This window comes from Mastigoproctus giganteus, chromosome 12, assembly GCF_048544385.1.
Source record: "Mastigoproctus giganteus isolate SK-2022 chromosome 12, ASM4854438v1, whole genome shotgun sequence".
In the NCBI taxonomy this organism is placed as follows: Eukaryota; Metazoa; Arthropoda; class Arachnida; order Uropygi; family Thelyphonidae; genus Mastigoproctus; species Mastigoproctus giganteus.
In genome coordinates this window covers 77,340,641-77,362,219 of record NC_143586.1, presented here as the reverse complement: position 1 = coordinate 77,362,219, position 21,579 = coordinate 77,340,641, and the positions used below count along the sequence as shown (strand labels likewise).

Sequence of the window (21,579 nt, the reverse complement as noted above, 5' to 3'; positions counted from 1 at the left end):
AGATAGTTGGCATCATGCAATAATTCTGGCCTTCCCAAAACCGGGAAAGGATCTTTCTAATCCACGCAACTACCATCGAATTGCTTTAACAAGTTGCCTAGGCAAAGTTATGGAAAAAAATCATCAACGGTCGTTTAATGTGGTATTTGAACAGTAATAATCTTCTCGACTCGGCACAGCACGGTTTCAGGAAAAATCGCTCAACACTAGACCTACTTATAAAATTAGAAAACAGTATACGGAATGCCTTCATCCGAAAGGAACATCACGTCATGATCTGCTTTGATATAGAAAAAGCTTATGATACAGCATGGCGTTATGGAATCCTTCAAAACCTATACCTCCTTGGTTTACGTGGACATCTTCCTAAATATATCCAAAATTTCTTGCAACACAGGACATTCCAAGTTAGGCAGCAGACAATGCTTTCAAAGGTTTTCATCCAAGAAGAAGGAGTGCCTCAAGGATCTGTGCTTAGCGCGACCCTGTTTGCTATTAAAATAAACACAATAACCGAGCAAATTCCAAGAATCGTTGACGCAGCTTTATACGTTGACGATTTCAGCATTTCATATCACTCTCAGAATATGCGAAGTATAGAACGGCAGCTACAAGGAACAGTAAACAAAATAAGCAAATGGGCTCAAACAAATGGCTTCCGGATTTCCACACAAAAAACTGCGTGTATACACTTCTGTAGAAAACGAAACCTACAGCCTGATCCTGAATTGAAACTTGACGGACATATTATCCCAGTAGTACCAAGCATAAGATTCTTAGGACTTCTTTTGGATAAGAAACTAACATTCCTTGATCACATTAAACAACTCAGGCTTTCTTGCATAAAGAAATTAAACATTCTCAAAGTTCTTTCCGCAACAACTTGGGGAGCAGATCGATATACACTTCTCAAACTTTATCGATCTATAGTTCGTGCCAAACTAGATTATGGAGCAGCTGTTTACGACTCGGCTAAACCAAGTGCTTTGAGATGGTTAGACCCCATACACCACAGTGGACTCCGTATAGCACTTGGCGCTTTTCGAACTTCACCTATACAAAGCCTTTATGCAGAAGCCCAATGAACCTTCATTGGAGCTTAGACGACAGAACTTGTTATTGCACTATGCCGTCAAGATAAAATCTATCAGTGATCATCCAAATAGAGATTTTCTGTTTTCATATAACTGGGAAAACATATACCAAGCCCATCCACGGATGAATCGACCTGCCAACATCCGTCTTAAAGATTTACTACTAAGCCGAGAGCTTGATTATGACAACGTAGCTACTGCAATTACACAGACCATTCCACCATGGTGCATAGTTCAACCCATATATGATATGTATTTTCAAACCTGGGGGAAAAACACACTATCCAGGAAAAACTACCAGCAGTTATATGCAGCATACAAAGAACAATATCCACATCACACTTTCATATATATAGATGGGTCTAAATCAGAGACTTGTGTAGGCGCTGCAATTCATTTTGAGGATCGTACCTTCATCCAACAACTCCCAAAAGAATGCAGTATTTTTACTGCTGAATTACAAGCCATTTCAATGGCTATAAACCAAATCAAACATAAACAGATAGCAAACAGCATTATTTTCACGGACTCGCTTAGCTCTGTTACTGCCATGCAGAACGCAAATACCAAAGGACACCCGATCCTACAACATATCCAAATTTCAGTATCAAAGGTATTACAAACAAATCACAATATCAGAATCTGCTGGATCCCCGGCCACACAGGAATAACTGGAAACGAAAGAGCAGACAAAGCAGCAAATGAAGCTTCCACATCTGATTATGCCTTTCATACAATGCCATATACAGATTACAAGTCCTTGATCCACCAAAGCAGTATAAAACAATGGGAAAAACACTGGCTAGATCAGAGTAGCAACAAACTTCGCCTAATAAAAGAAACACTTTGACCATGGTCTACTAGCTTCCGATCGAATAGACAGGAAGAAGTGATCCTCGCTCGATTGCGAATCGGGCATACACATATGACTCACTGTTATCTACTCAGAGGTGAAGACCCCCCCCCAATGCCAAAACTGTCAAGTTCCGCTGACTATACAACACTTCATGGTGAACTGTCCAAAATTTCATAGAGAACGTCAAAGAGCCTTTCAATCAATAAACAAAACAATCTAATGCTTAAAACAATTTTAGATGACCGGCCAAATATAACCGAAGTTTTATGCTTCCTTAAGTTAACTGGATACTTTCAAAACATATAAAATTAATAGTACACCTTCTATAGAGAAACTACACAAATATATATAGCAAAGTCTTGGTTCCACCATAAACCACAAGTAAAGTAAAAAAAATGCTGATATACAAAACTCTCCTACCTAGGCTAGGCGCATTATAGCCTAAGCTGCTCTTGCGCCAATAGCTTGCAAATAACAACAAAAACAATAACAACCTTATACACTGATGCCTGAAAAGCCTCATTCAGTAACCTCCAAAATCTTCAAGAACCTTTGACACTCCGACAGCTCATAGGTAATGATACAAATCTCCCGGAATTTTTCTGCTTCTTAAAACGGATACATCTGTATAATTGGTTCTAACTGTTTTTATAGACACCGTGTAATCCTCACCTCGTTTATAGGCGCAATATGGCCTAAGTAGCCCTTGCGCCAGAAATAATCATACCAATACCCCTATAGAGACTGCAAGCTACTAATCCATAAAAAAATTATGCGCACGTTGGCAAGAAGCTTGGAATGGGTGCCCTACCAACAAGTTAAATGAAATTAAGCCTGTAATAATGCATTGGCATTCTAGTTAGCACTGGGTTGGCCAGGAGGAAGTAGTTCTTGCTAGGTTACGAATAGGACATTCTCACCAGATGCATTTGTATTTGCTGAGGGCTGATGATAATCCTGTGTGTAGATATTGCAACGTATTTTTAACTATACATCATATTTTAGTAGAATGTACATCTTTTAATAATTAACGCCGTTTAAGATTTAGCCATCTGTCTCAGCCTTCTGCACTCAGGCAGATTTTATCGGATGACGACAATGTGTCAGATATACTCAAGTTTTTAACTTGAGTACATCTCTATAACTTATAGGTATTGTGTAAACACCAATGTGCCATAGGTATGGCATTTATGCCATATGTTATTTTATTGTATATTTTTACATATTTCTTATATATTTATATTTTATACTTGGCACACAATAGTCTTAGATGCTGATGTGCCATAAAACTCCTAATAACCAACCAACCATACTACAGAGCTCCATGCCATCAAGCTCGCCCTGAAAAAGATCTCACTCCTGTCAATAAATAAAAGCATAATATATACTGATTAACAGAGTGCTCTTTTAGCTTTGAAAAGCAGTTTCACGCCTTGCACTGCAGAATTGTATGCAATTAAATTAGCCCTAGAGAAAATCAACACTTTTGCCAATGCTAGCAGTGTAATATACACTGATTCCACGAGTGCTGTGTCTTCACTGGACAATAAATATTCTGTATTTCATCCCATCATAAAACAAATCCTTTCCTGTTTAAACCATCTAAGGAATAAAAATCATTCGGTGAAATTTTGCTGGATCCCAGGACATACTGGAATAGCAGGTAATGAAAGAGCAGATCAGGCAGCCAAACAACCAAATAGTAGAGCACCAGAAATTTACGAAGTACCATACGTGGATTATTTGAAACTTATAAAAGACATCTGTACACTGCAGTGGTCAGAAATATGGAAGTCGTAAAGGAATAACAAACTGCTCCAAATCAAAGAGGAACCAGCATTATGGGATTCCAGCTACAGACAAAACCGCAGGAAGAAGTTGTACTGTCAAGTCTCAGGATAGGACATATGCACCTAACCCATATGTTTATTCTCATCGGGGACAACCCACCTCGTTGTATATATTGTACATCACCACTTACAGTCAAACATATACGTTTAGAATGTACGCACTTTTCCCTTCTTAGAAAAAAAATATTTTCCATTCTCAGTCACGATTTGAAGAATCTCTATCGCTTACCCACATTATTGGAAATAATGCCAGCCTAACTGAACTGTACACCTTCCTTAAACAAATACACTCACATGAATCAATCTGATGCTAAACTGAACCAAATTATTATATAATTGTACAATGACAATATAGGAACTGGCACATTTTGGCCTATGCTGCCCTTGTGCCCTTAAACACTCATACCAATATCAATCACACCTTGTTTGTTGTTGTTGTTATTTTGGTTTTTAGGAGCATTAGCAACTAAGGCCATATTGCTCCGAGGATATGCGGTGGTCATTCCGTGACCTTTCCGCATCCTCCATATTTGGTGGGCACAGGCTCGAACCCCGGTCTAATCAAGAAGCGTGTGCTACGCACTGCTGTTCCTGCCCACCTGGCTACAGAGGCGCCAATCACACCTTGCAATGCTTTATTAAAGCTAATAAAACATGAGCTGATATGTCTTTGTGAGCATCAGCAAACTGTTGTCTTCTCTTGGATCCCAGTTCACAGTGGTATTCTGGGAAATGAATGTGCAGATGATGCTGCAAAGCATCCCTCCAGCATAGCCTCAACAAATGATCTAGTACCATATTCTGATTACAGACACAATGTATGGAGAACGTGCTTGTTTGTTTATTATTTGGTTTATAGGAGCATTAGCAACTAAGGCCATATTGCTCTGGGGATATGGGGTGGTCATTCCCTGACCTTTCCGTATCCTCCATATTTGGTGGTCACAGGCTCGAACCCCGGTCTAATCAAGAAGCATGTGCTACGCACTGCTGCTCCTGCCCACCTGGCTATGGAGGCGCCTAGCAGAACATGCATGGAACAATGGGCACACCTGTGGAAAATGCAAACAAATAACTAGGTATTTTAACTGAAACTTGAACCTCAAGTATGGACATCTAGCCTTCGTAAAAATAGAAAAGAAGAAGTAATGTTAGCCAGAACCCCGAATAGGTCATACTCATCTCACACATCTCTACTTGCTTATAGGAAATGATCCTCTGCAATGTGCACACTGCTCGCAACCACTTACAGTAAAACATATACTTCTTGAATGTAGATTGTTCAACAATGCCCAACGAATGACTTTCACTATCATTTCTGATCTACAACAACCTCTGTTTCTCAATAGTATCATAGGTAAAGAAGCAAATCTTTCTGAATTCTTTCTCAATTTAAAACAAATTCAAATCTCTCTCTCTCTCTCTCTCAGGGTAACTTGGAAATTTTTTTTCCCCCTGGTGCAGCATAAGCCTCAGGCTTCCTTGCACCATATGGGTATTAATAATAATAATAATAATAAAAAATGTATGACTGTTTCTAACTGCTCCTCGTATAGTTATCATAAGTGACTCAATTAATTTGGGAAGCACAATGTGGCCTAAGTAGCTCTTTGGCCAGAAAATACCACCACAACAACATCATGGAAGCGAATGACTAAACTATCACTCATGGTTTCCAAGAAAACCCATTAGTCCTAATCCAAAATTTCACCAAATATACAACGAAAAAAAAAAAAAAAAAAAAAAAAAGACAGAAATACTCTCATAGCATAAGTATTTGTGTCCAATACTGCAATTAATAAAAAAAAATAGGAAAGATCAGCCTTTCAAATTATTCCAGATAACCAACGTTCTACTGTATTGCATATGGGTAGCACTAACCCCAACGTTACATACCAACTGTGTGGTACTATACTCAAGGTAGTGAAAAATGAAAGACCTGGGGGTAATTGTGCAGTCAGATATCAGGTTCGCTGAGCAATGGAGACAGGCTGCCAAGACAGCTTTTTGTCGTAAGCGTAATCATCATCCTGAACCTGAATTAAGGCTCGGACAATATGCTATTCCAGTAGCAGCGGACATAAAATTCTTGGGACTCGTATTTGATAAAACGTTGACCTTTCTGGATCACATCCGTCAACTCCGCACAAAGTGCACAAGAGGGCTGAATATTCTGCGCTCTCTTTCCTCTACATCTTGGGGTGCGGATCGATGAACCCTACTACGCATCTACCGTGCACTGCTACGATCCAGACTAGATTACGGGTCCCTGGTATACAATTCGGCCAAGAGACAGTGTTCTTCGTTGGCTGGACCCTGTCCATCGTTTGGCTCTCCGTACCGCTATTGGGGCATATCGAACATCTCCAGCCCAGAGCTTATACGTCGAAGCAAACGAACCGCTATTATCGCTTCGATGAAAGCAGTTGTCTCTAAACTATGCTCTAAAACTGAAATCCCTGCCAGACCATCCTACGTGGCTATCCGTTTTTGAGCCACGATGGGAAAATTTGTAGAACACCCGTAAGACTGCCAATCGCCCTTTTGATATTCGTCTCCAAGAGCTACTCAAAGAACTTAATATCAAGGTAGACAAGGTTGCTCAAACACCGAAGCAACCCATTCCACCCTGGCATGCTCATGTTCCGGCATGTGACTTGTCCCTTAGAAATTGGGGAAAGTCGGACAATCCATCGTCTGTCTACCTGCAGCTTTATTCAGCACACCGAGCTGAACATTGACTTTGCGCCAGTTTACACAGTGGGACCTCGTAGTCGGAATCATATGTTGGATCTGCTGCTGTCTTTACAGACACCACTACATCGGAGCAGATTCCCTCTCAATGCAGCATATTTACTGCAGAGCCGCTATTGAGTTAGCCTTGGATCACATTAAAATTCATTGGATTCATTTTATATTCCGACTCTCTCAGCGTGTTACAAGCTTTAATAACTGTGAGATATAATTTTCATCCAGTTCTGTTTAGCATTCAGCAGAAGATTCACTTTCTCCATGAACGTGAATATGATATCCGCTTCTGCTGGATTCCCAGCCACATTGGGACACTACATGGCGTCATGGGATTATTATGGACCTTTACCACTTGGGGTTTAGGGGCCATTTGCCGAAAATAATTCAAAATTTTCTGCAATTGCGTTCTTTTCAGGTCCGATATAAAAATGTACTCTTTGCATCCCACATTCAGGAAGAAGGAGTCCCGCAGGGATCGGTACTTAGTCCAACACTATTTTCAATCCGAGTTAGCAGCATAACACGAGACATCCCAAAAACTGTTGAAACTTACATGTACGCAGATGACCTTACAATTTCTTGTCAATCTCAAAGTATGAACACCTTCAAACGGCAGCTCCAACTTGCCATTACCAAAATACAATCGTGGACTTCACGGAATGGCTACAGACTATCAGAAAAGAAATGCACTCTCACCCACTTTTGCAAGAAACGAGCTCTCCATCCCAATACAGAATTACAAATAAACAATATTCCAATCCCACTTGTAAGTACCGTTAAATTCCTTGGAGTGATATTAGATAGCAAGCTGAATTTCCAAGCTCGCATCTCTCATTTAAGAAATACATGTCTAAAGCATCTGAATATACTGCGATCAGTCTCGGCTATGTCATGGGGCACTGATCGGTATACACTATTGCATCTTTATAGAACTTTAATCCGGTCACGGCGAGATTATTGTTGTCCGGTGTATGACTCTGCCAGGAGCAATACTTTACAACATCTAAATAATGTCCAGCACAGTGCTCTCAGGACTGCGTTTGGCGCTTTTAGGACTTCTCCAATCCAGAGTCTCTATATCGAAGCACATGATCCTCCATTACATCTTCATAGGAAATCATTACTGCTCCACTATGCTGCTAAGATCCAGAGTCTTGCATCTCACCCCAGTTGGGAGTATCTTTATAATACTCAGTGGGATTTGTTATATGACAGCAAGCCAAATGAAAACAGACCTGCTTCACTCAGGATTAAAGAGCTTTCTCAGAGTTGGAATATCAATTTAAGCGATATTTTTCAGGACACAACTGCACCTGTTCCACCTTGGACATACGTTTCTTCCTCCCACGATACACATTTTTTGGAGTGGGGAAAGAATACTGTACCTTCCTTTAATATCAGGCAGTTGCACTTAGCTCACACTACTCTGAACTCCCATGCCTGTAAAGTCTATACTGACGGATCCAAAACAGCTAGTGCGGTTGGTGCAGCTGCAGTTTTTACTGCAGCTGCACTAACGGTTACTACCTCACTACCATTAGTCTGCAGCGTCTTCACAGCCGAATTATATGCCATCAAATTAGCACTCAGTAAAATTATTGAACTTTCCATCTCACCTGCCATAATTTACGCTGACTCGCTCAGTGCTGTTTCTGCCATAAGGAAGAATTTTTCATCTTCTCATCCTACCTTGAAACACATTCATTCTCAGCTATTTTCCTAGAGTGTGTCTAATCAATCAATTAGTTTTTGCTGGATCCCTGGCCATTCTGATATTCCGGGAAATGAAAGTGCGGATCTTGCAGCTAAAAATCCTCAACCAGCTGTCCCAGAACATCCTCAGGTTCCTTACACTGATTATAAGCCTGTTATTCGCAAAGCAAGTTAAGACAACTGGTCACAGATCTGGAAAAGTAACACCAACAATAAACTTTACCAGATAAAGCAAGAACCAAAGCTGTGGCTCTCAGGCTTTCGACAAAACAGACGAGAGGAAGTAGTACTGGCAAGACTCAGAATTGGACACACTCATCATACTCATCTGTTCCTGCTACGGTGGGGCGCCTCCGTAGCCAGGTGGGAAGGAGCAGCAGTGCGCAGCACACGCTTCTTGATTAGACCGGGGTTCGAGCCTGTCACCACCAAATACGGAGTATGCAGAAAGGTCAGGGACTGACCACCGCATATCCCGGAGCAATATGGCCTTAGTTCCTAATGCTCCTAAAAACCAAACAACAACAACTGCTACTGGGAGAAGATCCACCCCAGTGTTCATTCCTGTGACAGTCAACTTACTGTTAGGCATTTCCTCTTTGATTGCCCCCTATATTCAACCATACGGTCAAACACTTTTCAGTCGGTCTCTAGGTTGAACCTCTCACATGATTTAACTCATATCCTGGGAAATTAAGCAAACATAAAAGAACTTGTAATATATTTAAAACGTATTGGCCTATATAGGAGTATTTAATTTAACATCTACAGTGGTATATTTCGACTAAACAAACTATGAGCAGACACAATTTGGCCTCAGTAGCCCTTGTGTCGTTAAGCCAAATAACAACAACAACAACAACGATATAATTTTGAATATCATCTATACAGATAGAACTATGTATCTTAATATCACCATAGTTAAGCGCATTATGGCCTTTGCTGTCCTTGCGCCGTAAAGCCCTAAAACAAACAAACAAACAAACAAACAGGTTTGAAGTACAGAGAAAGGCAATGAGATTGGTGAGGGGAACAAAGAGACGCTCTTACTAAGAAAGGCTTCAGTTCTGCAAATTGCAGCATCTGGAAAATAGGTAGGCACCTGTGAGGATATCTGACTGAGCTGTTTAAGGCTCTAAATGGAATGAGCAAGCTCAATCCTGATGGGATTTTTCTTCTTGCTCAGACCACACAAGAGCGGGCACAAATTCAAACCGAGAAAGGATATTTGCAGAATAGATGTGCAGAAGTTTGCCTTTAGCCAGCGGGTGGTTGCTTGCTGGAACAAACTTCCATCTGTTGTGGAAGTTGATGGATTAAATAAATTCAAGGAAGAACTAGTCAAACTATTGGAGGGAGTGAATAGGCGAAATCAGAGGTGTCTTTTTTTTTGACTGATGCTGTATAAGCTTGCTTTCTTGCATCATTTGTTCCCACTAATGCTGATGCTAATTCTTAAGCTAATACATTTAACTGTGAATTATCAAGAATGGAAGAATTTGAATATTATTTAAGATGATTTTATGTTACCTTCTGTGGCACCTGCTAGACTCAAGAATACAAAGGTTGGATTTGTTATGAGAAATCGGAAGGATGAAGGAAGGTCGCGAAGGCTGGTTCCAAATCCTGCTTCTGTAGCTTGACTGTTTTCTAGGTTTTGATGCATTTCTGATACCTTGTCTGCTTTAATCTTCAAATATCCTGCAAAAAATATGCAACAACAAGATAACAATATATAAAATTGGCTCATGGCATATTTTACTTATTTTGTATGAAATTTTATCAAATTTTTTATACAAATCTAAGATAGTGAATAATTTCAATTTCATTATTTATATAAACCAATCATACCTTGAGAATGTAATCTTAAAAATTTTCTTCCTAACAATTTAAGAAGAAATTTCAGCAGATTTCAAAAAAATTACCGTATTTCTTCCAATGTAAGATGCACCTTAATTTCAGAAAAAAAAAAGCTTTGATTCTAAGAAAAAAAAATAAATAAATAAAATAAAACACTAAAATAAATCTAACAAATATTTTTGTTATAATAGAATTCAATTTACTAACAACAATAGTACCAGTATTTATCAGTAGGTATGTTATTCATCACTTCCTTCTGAATCTTCCGAGCCATTGATATCTGTATCTGAATCAATATCAGAGACTACTTCACATTCAGCCCTATCTAGGGCTTATGATTGATAAATAAATAAATGACGAATGAAAAATAAAAATTTAGTCCATTTGGTAAATCACATAATTCAAAATTTTTAACATTCATTTTCATTTTGCACTTGTCTACTTGTTTTTAATGCAAACTTTTTTTTTTGGTTAAAATTGATAGCTGGGAGTCACCAAAAATATCTTGAGTTGCTATTTATCACCCACATTATCATCCAGTATACAGCCCTAGTACTGGAATGGTGCTACAAACCACACTGAAGTAATGAATGGCTTTAACTATACCATCATTATGGATACTATACCTTTAACTATACCATGGCCCCGAGTGCCAAGCGAGTGACTATAGCGATTCCTAAGCGATTTTGAAAGCGATTTACTTAAAAGAGCGGTTGATTATAGAATAGTGTTATTTTTCTGAGCTTATTTAATTTTGCGCTTCTGAAGTAAAGAAGTTAGCGCACTTGACAGAAAGGCAAGACACCTTTCTTTTTGTATATAGGAATAACTTATTAACACACTAACAACTAATCTCTTTATCGCTTGGTCACTGGTGGCACCACTCCTGCCTCCACGTGGCGGGGCTGGAAGTCTGGGAGAAGAAAACCACTCTCCCAGGGCTAAAAGGAGCAGTAATGGAAAACACAAAACAGTCTAGCCATGGATCTACTGATCCAGATGTAGATAGACATGCTCTAGATCATGACTTAAATCCATCCCATGCCAAGAGACAAAAAAAAGAAGGGACAGATCATTCTGCTCCTCTCTTTTTAATATTGCATTCCTCCACAGACCAACCACTTAGTAAGTTATCTCCATTTTTGATTCAGAAATGTCTCGAAAATGTGGCTGGCCCTCCAAAAATGGTTCGTCGATTAAGATCTGGAGATTTATTAGTGGAGATGAACGAACATAGACATGCAGAGAGACTTCTGAAAATTTCTACCTTTGGTGGAATTCCCACAAAGGTTACACCACACGCCACCTTGAACTCCTCTAAAGGGGTAATATCAGAATGGGATCTCCTAAATGTATCGGAAGATGAACTTGTCCATGAATTAAACAATCAAAATGTAATCCACGCCAAAAGAATTTTGATCAAAAGAGATGGAGAGCTCGTCCCACTCGGACAGTTATACTGACCTTTAAAACACCAATTCTCCCCACAACTATAAAGGCTGGATACCTCAGATGTCATGTTAGACCATACATTCCCAATCCGGTACGGTGCTTCAAGTGCCAAAAATTTGGTCATTCGCAAACTGTATGCAGAGGTGCAGTCACTTGTGCTGCTTGTGGTTCTAAAGAACACACACATACTGATTGTAACAAGGAAACTCAAAATTGTCCTAATTGCCATGGAAATCATTCTGCCTTCTCTAAGGACTGCGATCAATGGAAACGAGAAAAGAATATCCAGAAATATAAAATAGAGCATAAGGTGTCATACCAAGAGGCAAAAAAACAATTTACAATTCCTGTTAAATCATCTACGTATGCGTCAATTACTCAACGACTATGCTCAGTATCAACTCAAACTGACTGCTCAGTCCCTCCAAATATCTCTATATCTGGTTGGGCTAAATCAGTACTTTCTTCATCAAAGGAAGCCTCTCCCTCCAGTTATGTAACAAAAGAGGTAAATACACCCGTATCAGTTCCTCCAGATAAGAATCCCATACTGCAACAGAAAGAACAAACCAAGAGCACTGAAAGAAGTGATAAATACAAACTCAGATCTGAAACCATGGACATCGATGAAAAAGCAGGCGATGACGATACAATTCTTGAAATTCATCCAGAAGATGACATCGACACAGGCAGACCAGTCTTCTCAAAGAAGGAAAAGGGAAAAATAGACAGGCGTAAACAGACTACTTCACGGATGTTAGCAGACACCAGTTAAAACCAAATAATGACTATAGTTATTCAGTGGAATTGCCGTGGGCTCCGTGCTAATGTAGATGACTTTTACGATCTATTAAATAAATATAAGCCTGTTGCAGTATGCATTCAAGAAACTAATCTCACAAATACAGCATCTATGACAATTAAGCATTATACCATATATAGAAAAGATAGAAGTTCCTCTAATTCAGCTCATGGAGGAGTAGCAGTCATAGTGAACTCTGTAGTTCCCTGTAGACCTATCCCCATACAAACACCTTTAGAGGCGGTTGCAGTTCGTGTCACCATTGGTATAACAGTAACATTAGTTTCGTTGTATCTATCACCAAACCATACATACAGCCTTGATGACTTAGATGATATAGTTAAGCAAATACCTGTTCCCTTCTGTATTATGGGTGACTGGAATGGCCATCACCCCCTATGGGGTTCCCAACATCTTGACTCTAGAGGACAGATGATAGAAAAATTTTTAGATAAACATAATCTAACTATTCTAAACACTGGTGATCACACATACATACACTCTCCATCTGGTTCAAGTTCAGCTATTGATCTTTCAATATGCTCCCCAGCAATATTTCCTATCATAGACTGGACTGTTACTGATAACCCTTGTGGTAGCGATCACTTTCCTATCATCTGTACCTTTAGCTCAAGTTCTCCTCCCCAGAGAGATATTAGGACAACCTGGAAATTTGAAAAGGCTAACTGGACTAAATACCAGGAAATAGCTCGAATAGATACTTCCGTCATTACAACCCTCACAATTGATTCTGCAGTCAGGTATACTACACGAAAAATAATGAAAGCATCGGAGGTAGCTATTCCAAAATCTTCACTCAAAATTAGGCTTCATCCAAAAATGTGGTGGAATGAAGCATGCAACAATGCTAAAAAAGAAAGAAATAAGTACTGGAATCTGTTTCGAAAATGTCCAACCACAGCCAACCTCCTACAGTTTAAGAGAGCCAGAGCTAAAGCTCGTCATATAAGACGAGAGAGTAAAAAAGAAGCATGGGCACGTTACGCATCTACCATTAACAGATCCACAGATACTTCTATAATCTGGAAAAAAATTAAACGAATTAATGGCAAATACTCGCAAACAACTTCTCCTATACTACTTGTAAGTGGGAAGGAAATTTCTGAACCTGTAGAGATTGCCAATGTCTTAGGTACTTCATTTGAAACACATTCAGCTGTTGCCACATACGAATCAGCATTTCAATTGCTAAAATCCCGGACAGAAAAATCCAAACTAAAATTTAATACTGCCGTCCCATACTCGTATAATCTACCTCTGACCATGATTGAATTGCGCAGTGCACTTTCTCGATTGAAGAACAGTGCTCCAGGCCCCGATGGAATTTTTTATCCCATGATCTCTCATTTAAGTGAGGATTCGTTAACTGCCCTTTTACAACTGTATAATAGAATTTTCCTAGAGGAGTATTATCCTGCTAGCTGGTGCCATTCTTATGTGCTAGCTTTCCCAAAACCGGGAAAAGACCACACAGATCCCAGAAATTACCGCCCTATTTCTCTAACCAGTTGTCTGGGAAAAACATTGGAAAAAATAGTTAACGCTAGACTGACATGGTTTCTAGAAACGGAAAACATTCTAAGTCCAAACCAGCATGGCTTCCGCAGAAGAAGATCTACACTTGATCTCATTATTAAAGCAGAAACAAATATCCGGAACGCTTTCCTCAGAAATGAGCACCTAGTCATGATATGCGTAGACATAGAGAAAGCCTTCGATACAACTTGGCGATATGGGATTCTTCAAGACTTACATAAATGTGGACTTCGGGGTCATCTGCCAATATTCATTAAGAACTTTCTAGGGAATAGATCCTTTCAGGTCAGATTCCGCTCTTCATTGTCTCGAGCATATGTACAAGAAGAGGGAGTTCCCCAAGGTTCAGTGTTGAGCGCCACACTCTTTGCAATTAGGATTGATGCCATAACCAAGTGCATACCTAACACAGTTGACGCATACTTGTATGCTGACGATCTTGCCATCTCATGTCACTCTCAAAATATGCGACTAATTGAAAGACAACTACAAGGTACCATTAACAAAATAGTCTCTTGGGCCAAAAACAATGGATATCGACTTTCTAAACTAAAAACAACTGCCGTACACTTCTGTCGCAAACGCTCTTTACATCCTGATCCAGACCTAAAGTTAGATTCTCATCGTATTACTTTCCAGCCTAGTATTAGATTCCTTGGTGTAATATTTGACAAAAAATTAAACTTCCTGGAACATATAAAGCATATTCGTACAAGTTGTCTTAGAAAACTAAATCTTCTCAGAGTAATTTCTTCTATGTCATGGGGTGCAGATCGCTACATGTTACTACAGTTATATCGCTCGCTGATTAGATCCAGGTTAGACTATGGGTCTCCTGCATATGACTCAGCCAGACCGAGTGCATTGAAATGGCTCGATCCCGTACATCATAGTGCCCTACGAGTTGCACTGGGGGCTTTCCGTACTTCACCAATCTTAAGCCTATATACCGAAGCCTATGAGCCACCGCTACACCTTCGACGACAAGTTCTGTTACTAAATTACGCAGCCAAAATCAGCAGTCTTCCACATCATCCCATATGGCAATATCTATTTATACCCAAATGGAGTAAACTTTATGAAAATAAACCACGGCTCAATAAACCATCTGGCATTAGGCTTCAAGCTCTTATCACAAGCTGGGACCTGAATTTTACTGACATTCTTCAGGATACTAGCATGGAAATACAGTCATGGCAAATGCCCCCGATACATACTGATAGACATTTTCAGCAATGGGGAAAGAATAACATTCCAGATTCCAACATAAGACAAATTCATAAGACCCACTCCGCTGAGTTTAGCACTTTCATTCAAATATATACAGATGGATCCAAAATTGGTAGAAAAGTTGGTACTGCTGTAGTATTACCAAATATCACCATCTCCAGACAGCTTCCGTCTGAATGCAGTACTTATACCTCAGAACTATACGGCATTGTTCTAGCTCTAGAGAATATCAAAGAAGAGTTGTATACCAAATCCATCATATATACGGACTCATTGAGTGCTGTGAATTCTCTACAGCGTCAATTCTTCCCTAGTCATCCGCTGGTACAAAAAATTTGGGCACAGCTACAAGAACTTCACAGACATGGACAGCTAGTAATATTTTGTTGGATCCCTGGACACGCTGGAATACTAGGAAACGAGCAGGCAGATTTAGCTGCTAAATATGCTACAAATGTGATACCATCTAATTTCAGGACTCCTTATATTGACCATAAATCCATTATCAAACAGATGTATAAACAACAGTGGACACGCACGTGGCAAAGTCAAGCAAATAATAAACTTCTTGAAATCAAGAGAGAACCCAAGCAATGGCAATCCAGTCTGAGACGAAACAGAAAAGAAGAAACCATCCTAGCCAGATTACGCATTGGTCATACATTCCTCACTCATAGCTACCTACTAACAAAAAATGATCCTCCGCAATGCAGCAACTGCTTATGCTCATTAACAGTAAAACATATTATCCTGGAATGCCCGCTATATCTGCAAGAACGGAAATCTGCTTTCTTCTCTCATTTTCATAACTCCAGCCAGTTATCATTACAGAATGTTCTAGGAGATCGTGAGGACATGAATGACATTTTTCTCTTTCTAAAATTGATAAATAAATATCACAATATATGAACCATATCACGTGTAAGACAAACTAAGAAGATATTAGACAGTAATCAGTGCATTATAGCCTAAGTTGCTGATGCACCAACAAATTTAACAACAACAACAACATTAACTATACCATCATTGTGTTCTTTCATTATAGAAAGAACACAACTCTGCAGATTATAAAAATAAATTTAACTTCTAGTGGGCACACAAGCCAATTTTTTCAGCAAGTAGTTATTCACTTAGAAAAAGGAATCCCATTTTATAACCTGAAAAATGGGCAAGATATAACTGAAAATTTTTCACATTTTTGATGCGACTTATTTTCACTCTATTATGAACATAAATGTGAAAATTGCATCTTTTATATTGGAAAAAAAAAATATATTTTTAATTAAACACACCCCTCTGGTGTGTTTTAGATACGCATGAAAGCTCATATTCTAATATTTCTGTCTGCAGTTGGGTGTTTCTTCACTATTGCTATGTCCCCTCGACGTGGGCACCTGTACGTGGTGAGGGGACCTCCCAGTGATGCTGCTGGTTTTCCAGATTAGCATCACTGGGATCCAACGCCCATACCTTGGTTCCAGGGTTACACCATTGGAATCCGGCGTGTGCAGCCGTGCGCCGCAACCCGTGGAAGCGGAAAGGGGGATCCTGGTGGTTGAGGGGCCCAGCCTTAATACACCACTTTGGCCCCTGCTTCGACAAGACGGGTGGTCCCGGACCGGCTCGACTGGGATCAATCAGCGGGTGGTTTTATACTGCCAGGGTCAACTGTGTTCCAATAAGTCTCCCTCCCTTTGGTCCTGGGATGGAATAAAGACTTATTGGTAACGTGGGTATGGTGTTCTAAGCGAACTCGGCGTCCCATTCGTGTACGCAGTACCTGCTAGTTCACGAGTGTGCGCCCCCTCGTAGCGCTTCGTGGTGGGTGAGGTACTTAGGCATCAGACACTTTATCTTTACTCCTATGAGTAATTTAAATCCCCTTTCTTCTGGGGCCCCAACAAGGCCCCTACCTAATCGAGACGATGACAAAGAAAACACCTCTGCAAAAAGAGCCAGGACTGAGGATACACTACCACCATCAGTGACACCACTTTTCCTCATTCTCCATTCCACCGGAGAGCAGACACTCGGGAAAATTGTCACCCTTTTTCATCCAGAAAGGATTAGAAGGGTTGACAGGATCTCCAAAATCTGTAAAAAGGCTACGTTCTGGAGACATTTTAGTCGAGGCTGCAAGCCAAAAACATGCACTGCACAGAAACTACTGAAAGCTACATTGTTAGGGGGACTACCCATCGTCGTTACCCCCCATAAAACCTTGAATTTCTCACGCGGTGTCATATCAGGGTGGGATCTTCTTCATGTTTCTGAAGAAGAGATCTGCTCTGAACTTAAAGACCAAGGAGTGACGGCTGTGAAAAGAGTATCGATGCGGAAGGATGGGAATCTCGTCCCTACCCGAGTTCTCATCATGACGTTCAACACCCCACGGCCTCCAAGTTCTATAAAAGCAGGCTATTTAAACTGCCTAGTGAGGATTTATATCCCGAACCCACTGAGGTGTTTTAAATGCCAAAAGTATGGCCACTCTCAAACAGCTTGTCGTGGTAACCCTGCCTGTGCTCAATGTGGTGCCAAAGACCACGAGAGCAAGGAATGTTTAGCTTCTAAGCCAAGTTGTACAAACTGCCAAGGGGAACACCCTGCATACTCTCGAGCATGCCAGCGGTGGAAAGAGGAGAAGGAAATTCAGAAACTAAAAACAGAGCTAAACATCTCCTATCAGGAGGCCAGAAGTCGCATCCAACCTATAAATAGCGCCAAGCCCTCATATGCCCAGAAACCTTCTGGGAAAAGTACCATTGGTACTCAGACTGATATGAGTATTCCACCAAGGGAGTCTTTTACCCCCATTGCGCGCTATTTATTAAGTTCTGAAAAGCCCACCCAAAAATCACAGTCAGCCGCCACTGCTATATCCGTACCTCCTAGTGCTCCACCACTTCCAAAACAGAGTACTAAAGAAACTCTGAAGAAAGGGGAACAGGCATCTACAATTCAAGAGACAATGGATGTCGAAAATAAGGAGGTACAGGACGACTCTGTCCTGGAACTCTTTGCAAAAGACGAAGAAGAAATGGATACAGGCCAACGTACAGTCTTTCCAAAGAGAGATAAACCCAGGACTGAGAAAATGAAGCCCTCAGCCCTTCGCAAGCCACCAGACGGACCCAGTAAATCAAAATAATGGGTACATTTAAATTTCTTCAATGGAATTGCCGTGGATTTCGTAGAAATAGAGATGACATCAAGGCTGTCCTGAGTAAGCATGAACCAACTTGCTTTTGCTTACAGGAGACGTATTTAAAGGCAAACGAGGACCCTTACTTACGTAACTGCTCAGTTATTCGCGAGACAGAGCTGGGGATGGACCTGCCCACGGAGGAGTCGCTATCCTTGTGGGTAACCATAACCCCTTTCAAGTTGTGCTTCTTACCACTAATCGGGAGGCTGTAGCAATTCGTCTTACAGTTGGGTTCCTTTTAACTGTCTGCTCCATTTATTTGCCACCTGGGAACGGACCCCGAGTGCCAAGCGATAGTTCCCAAGCGATCTTTCTAGTGCGATTTTCTAGCGATTTTCCTAGGGCGAGTACTAGTGCTTTGATAATCCCTCCACCGCTCGCAACGTTACTGCTGACCGCTCGCAACGTCACTGCTATCGCTTGCAACGTCACTGCTATCGCTAGCAACGTACTGCTCTCCTCTTCTGCTGATCGCTTGGTCACTGGTTGGCACCGCTCCTGCCTCCACGTGGCGGGGCTGTAATCTGGGAGAAGGATTTCCCTCTTCCAGGGCTAAAAGGAGCAACGATGGATTGTAATGAATATCCATCTCTGGAGCCCACAGGTGGCAAAGTTGTTAACTCTGTCTCAGAACACGAGTCCAATCGTCCGAAGAGACTTCGGACGGAAAAACAGATTTCAGATATGCCAGCATTTCTTATAATGCACTCATTGTCCACACAACCTGTCGGCAAGCTATCGCCTTTTCTGATACAGAAATGTTTAGAATCGGTTGTTGGATCCCCAAAAATGGTGAAGCGTCTCCAATCAGGAGACCTTTTAATTGAAACCTCAAAAACATCTCATTCGGAAAAATTGTTAAATTTAACAACATTCAACAATATTCCAGTGTCAGTTACGGCCCATTGGTATTAGTATTGGTATTGTTATTTCTGGCGCAAGGGCTACTAGGGCCATATTGCGCCTATCAAAGGTATGGAGTTCAGACATTGTGATTATAGAATCATATCAGATGCGATCATATAGTTGTATCTCTTTGAGGAAGCAGAAAAATTCTTGAAGATTTGCATCATTGCCTATAATATGACGAAGTGTTAAAGGTTCTTGAAGATTTCGTATAATACTGAAAGAGGATATTCGGGCGTCAGTGTATAGTGTACAATCAATGAGAATGTGTTTGATTGTGAGAAAAGCGTTACAGTGCGTACACTTAGGAGGATCGTCTCCTGTGAGTAGATAAAGATGGGTGAGGTGACTGTGACCGATTCGCGCTCTGGACAGGAGCACTTCTTCCCTTCTGCTTGCACGGAAACTGGAAGTCCATAACTGTGGTTCAGATTTTATTTGCAGGAGCTTGTTCTGCGGTTGAGCTTGCCATAGAAGTGTCCACTGTTCCTTACATACATGTCTTATATAGGATCTGTAGTCAATGTATGGAACGTAGTAATTTGTAGATGTTATGTTGGATGATTGTTTTGCTGCATAATCCGCTTTTTCATTACCTGATATCCCCATGTGGCCTGGGATCCAACAACAGATGACTACTTGCTGGTGCTCTTGGATATGCATCAGCCGAGATTTTATTATTGCTATTACAGGATGTGTTGGCGAGGAGGAATTTTGCAAGGCTATAAGTGCGCTCTGTGAGTCTGTATATATCACAGTTTTTTGGATGGACAGATGGAGGATATTTTCTAAGGCAAGGTTGATGGCCCATAATTCTGCTGTGTAACTGCTGCATTCAGTGGGCAAGGAAACAGAGATGGTGTTATAGGGAAAGACAGCTGCAGCCCCGACTCCACTTTCAGACTTTGATCCATCAGTGTATACTTTTGTAAAATGTGGATAATTTTGTGTGTGAGCAGTATGAAGTTGCTGTATATTGATATTAGCAAGCGAATGTTTTCCCCAGTTTAGGAAATAGCTGTCACAGGATACTTTAATAGAATACCATGGAGGATCTGCACTGTTTGAATTTTGGAAGACTTTGTCAAGATGTATATTCCAGGTTTGCGATAATGCTTGCAATCTGATACCAGCAGGTTGAACTGCTCTAGGTTTGTTTCTATAGTGCATAGAGAACTGTGGATCATTAAGTATTGGCCAAATGGGGTGAGTAGATACACTTTGAATTTTAGCAGCATAATTTAGGAGTAACATCTTTCTCCTGAGTCTGAGGGGAGGTTCATGTGTTTCAATATAAAGACTTTGTACTGGCGATGTTCTAAAAGCACCTACAGCAATCCTGAGGGCAGAATGTTGAATAGGGGCAAGTCGTGCTAACACGCTTTCCCTAGCAGAATCGTACACCGGGGCACCATAATCAAGGTGAGATCTGATTAGGGCTCTATATAAGTGAAGTAAGGTGCAACGATCTGCACCCCACGATGTAGAAGAAATAACTCTTAGTATGTTCATTTTTTTCTGGCAAATAGTCCGCAGATGATTAATGTGTTCTTTAAAGTTCAATTTATTGTCAAAAATCACACCAAGAAGACGAACGTTGTTCACAACAGTGATAGGTTGGTTTCTTAAGTGTATTTCAGGATCTGGGTGCATCTTTCGTTTGTTACAAAAGTGAATGACACTAGATTTCTGATAAGATAGTCGGTAACCATTCTGTGTCATCCATAGTTCGATATTATTTATTGATGTTTGAAGTTGCCTCTCAATATAACTCATGTTTTGTGAACTGCAAGAGACCGTCAGGTCATCAGCATAAAGGTATGAATTCACTGTATTGGGAATAACTTTAGTCAACTGGTTTATTCTTATTGCAAACAAAGTTGCACTAAGAACAGAGCCCTGAGGGACTCCTTCTTCTTGTATAAATGTTTTGGAAAGGACTTGCCGGTAGCGAACTTGAAAGGTCCTCTGCTGTAGGAAATTCTGTATGAAGTAAGGTAAGTGACCTCTCAAGATCCAGGGAATGAAGATCTCTCAGTATGCCAAAACGCCAAGTGGTGTCAAATGCTTTCTCTATATCGAGACATGCCATGACGAGATGCTTATTTTGAATAAATGCATTCCTAATATTTGTTTCTGCTTTGATCATAAGATCCAGTGATGATCGGTTTTTCCTGAAACCAAATTGATTATCAGATATCATGTTTTGGGAATCAAGGTACCATGTCAGTCTACGGTGTATTATTTTTTCTAGGGTTTTACTTAAGCAGCTGGTGAGAGAAATGGGTCTATAATTATTA

General features: G+C 40.4%; 1 protein-coding gene across 2 annotated transcripts in view; it reads right to left on the bottom strand.

Moving 5' to 3' along the window:
- The window catches only part of LOC150077208 (solute carrier organic anion transporter family member 4A1-like), a 748,389-nt gene that overhangs the window by 389,140 nt on the left and 337,670 nt on the right, over positions 1-21,579 (bottom strand). For both annotated transcript variants that reach the window (XM_090386038.1, XM_090386039.1), the window contains one exon: positions 9,795-9,965. In XM_090386038.1, the coding sequence (XP_090242164.1) occupies positions 9,795-9,965 (171 nt within the window). The remainder of the gene's footprint in view (positions 1-9,794; positions 9,966-21,579) is intronic.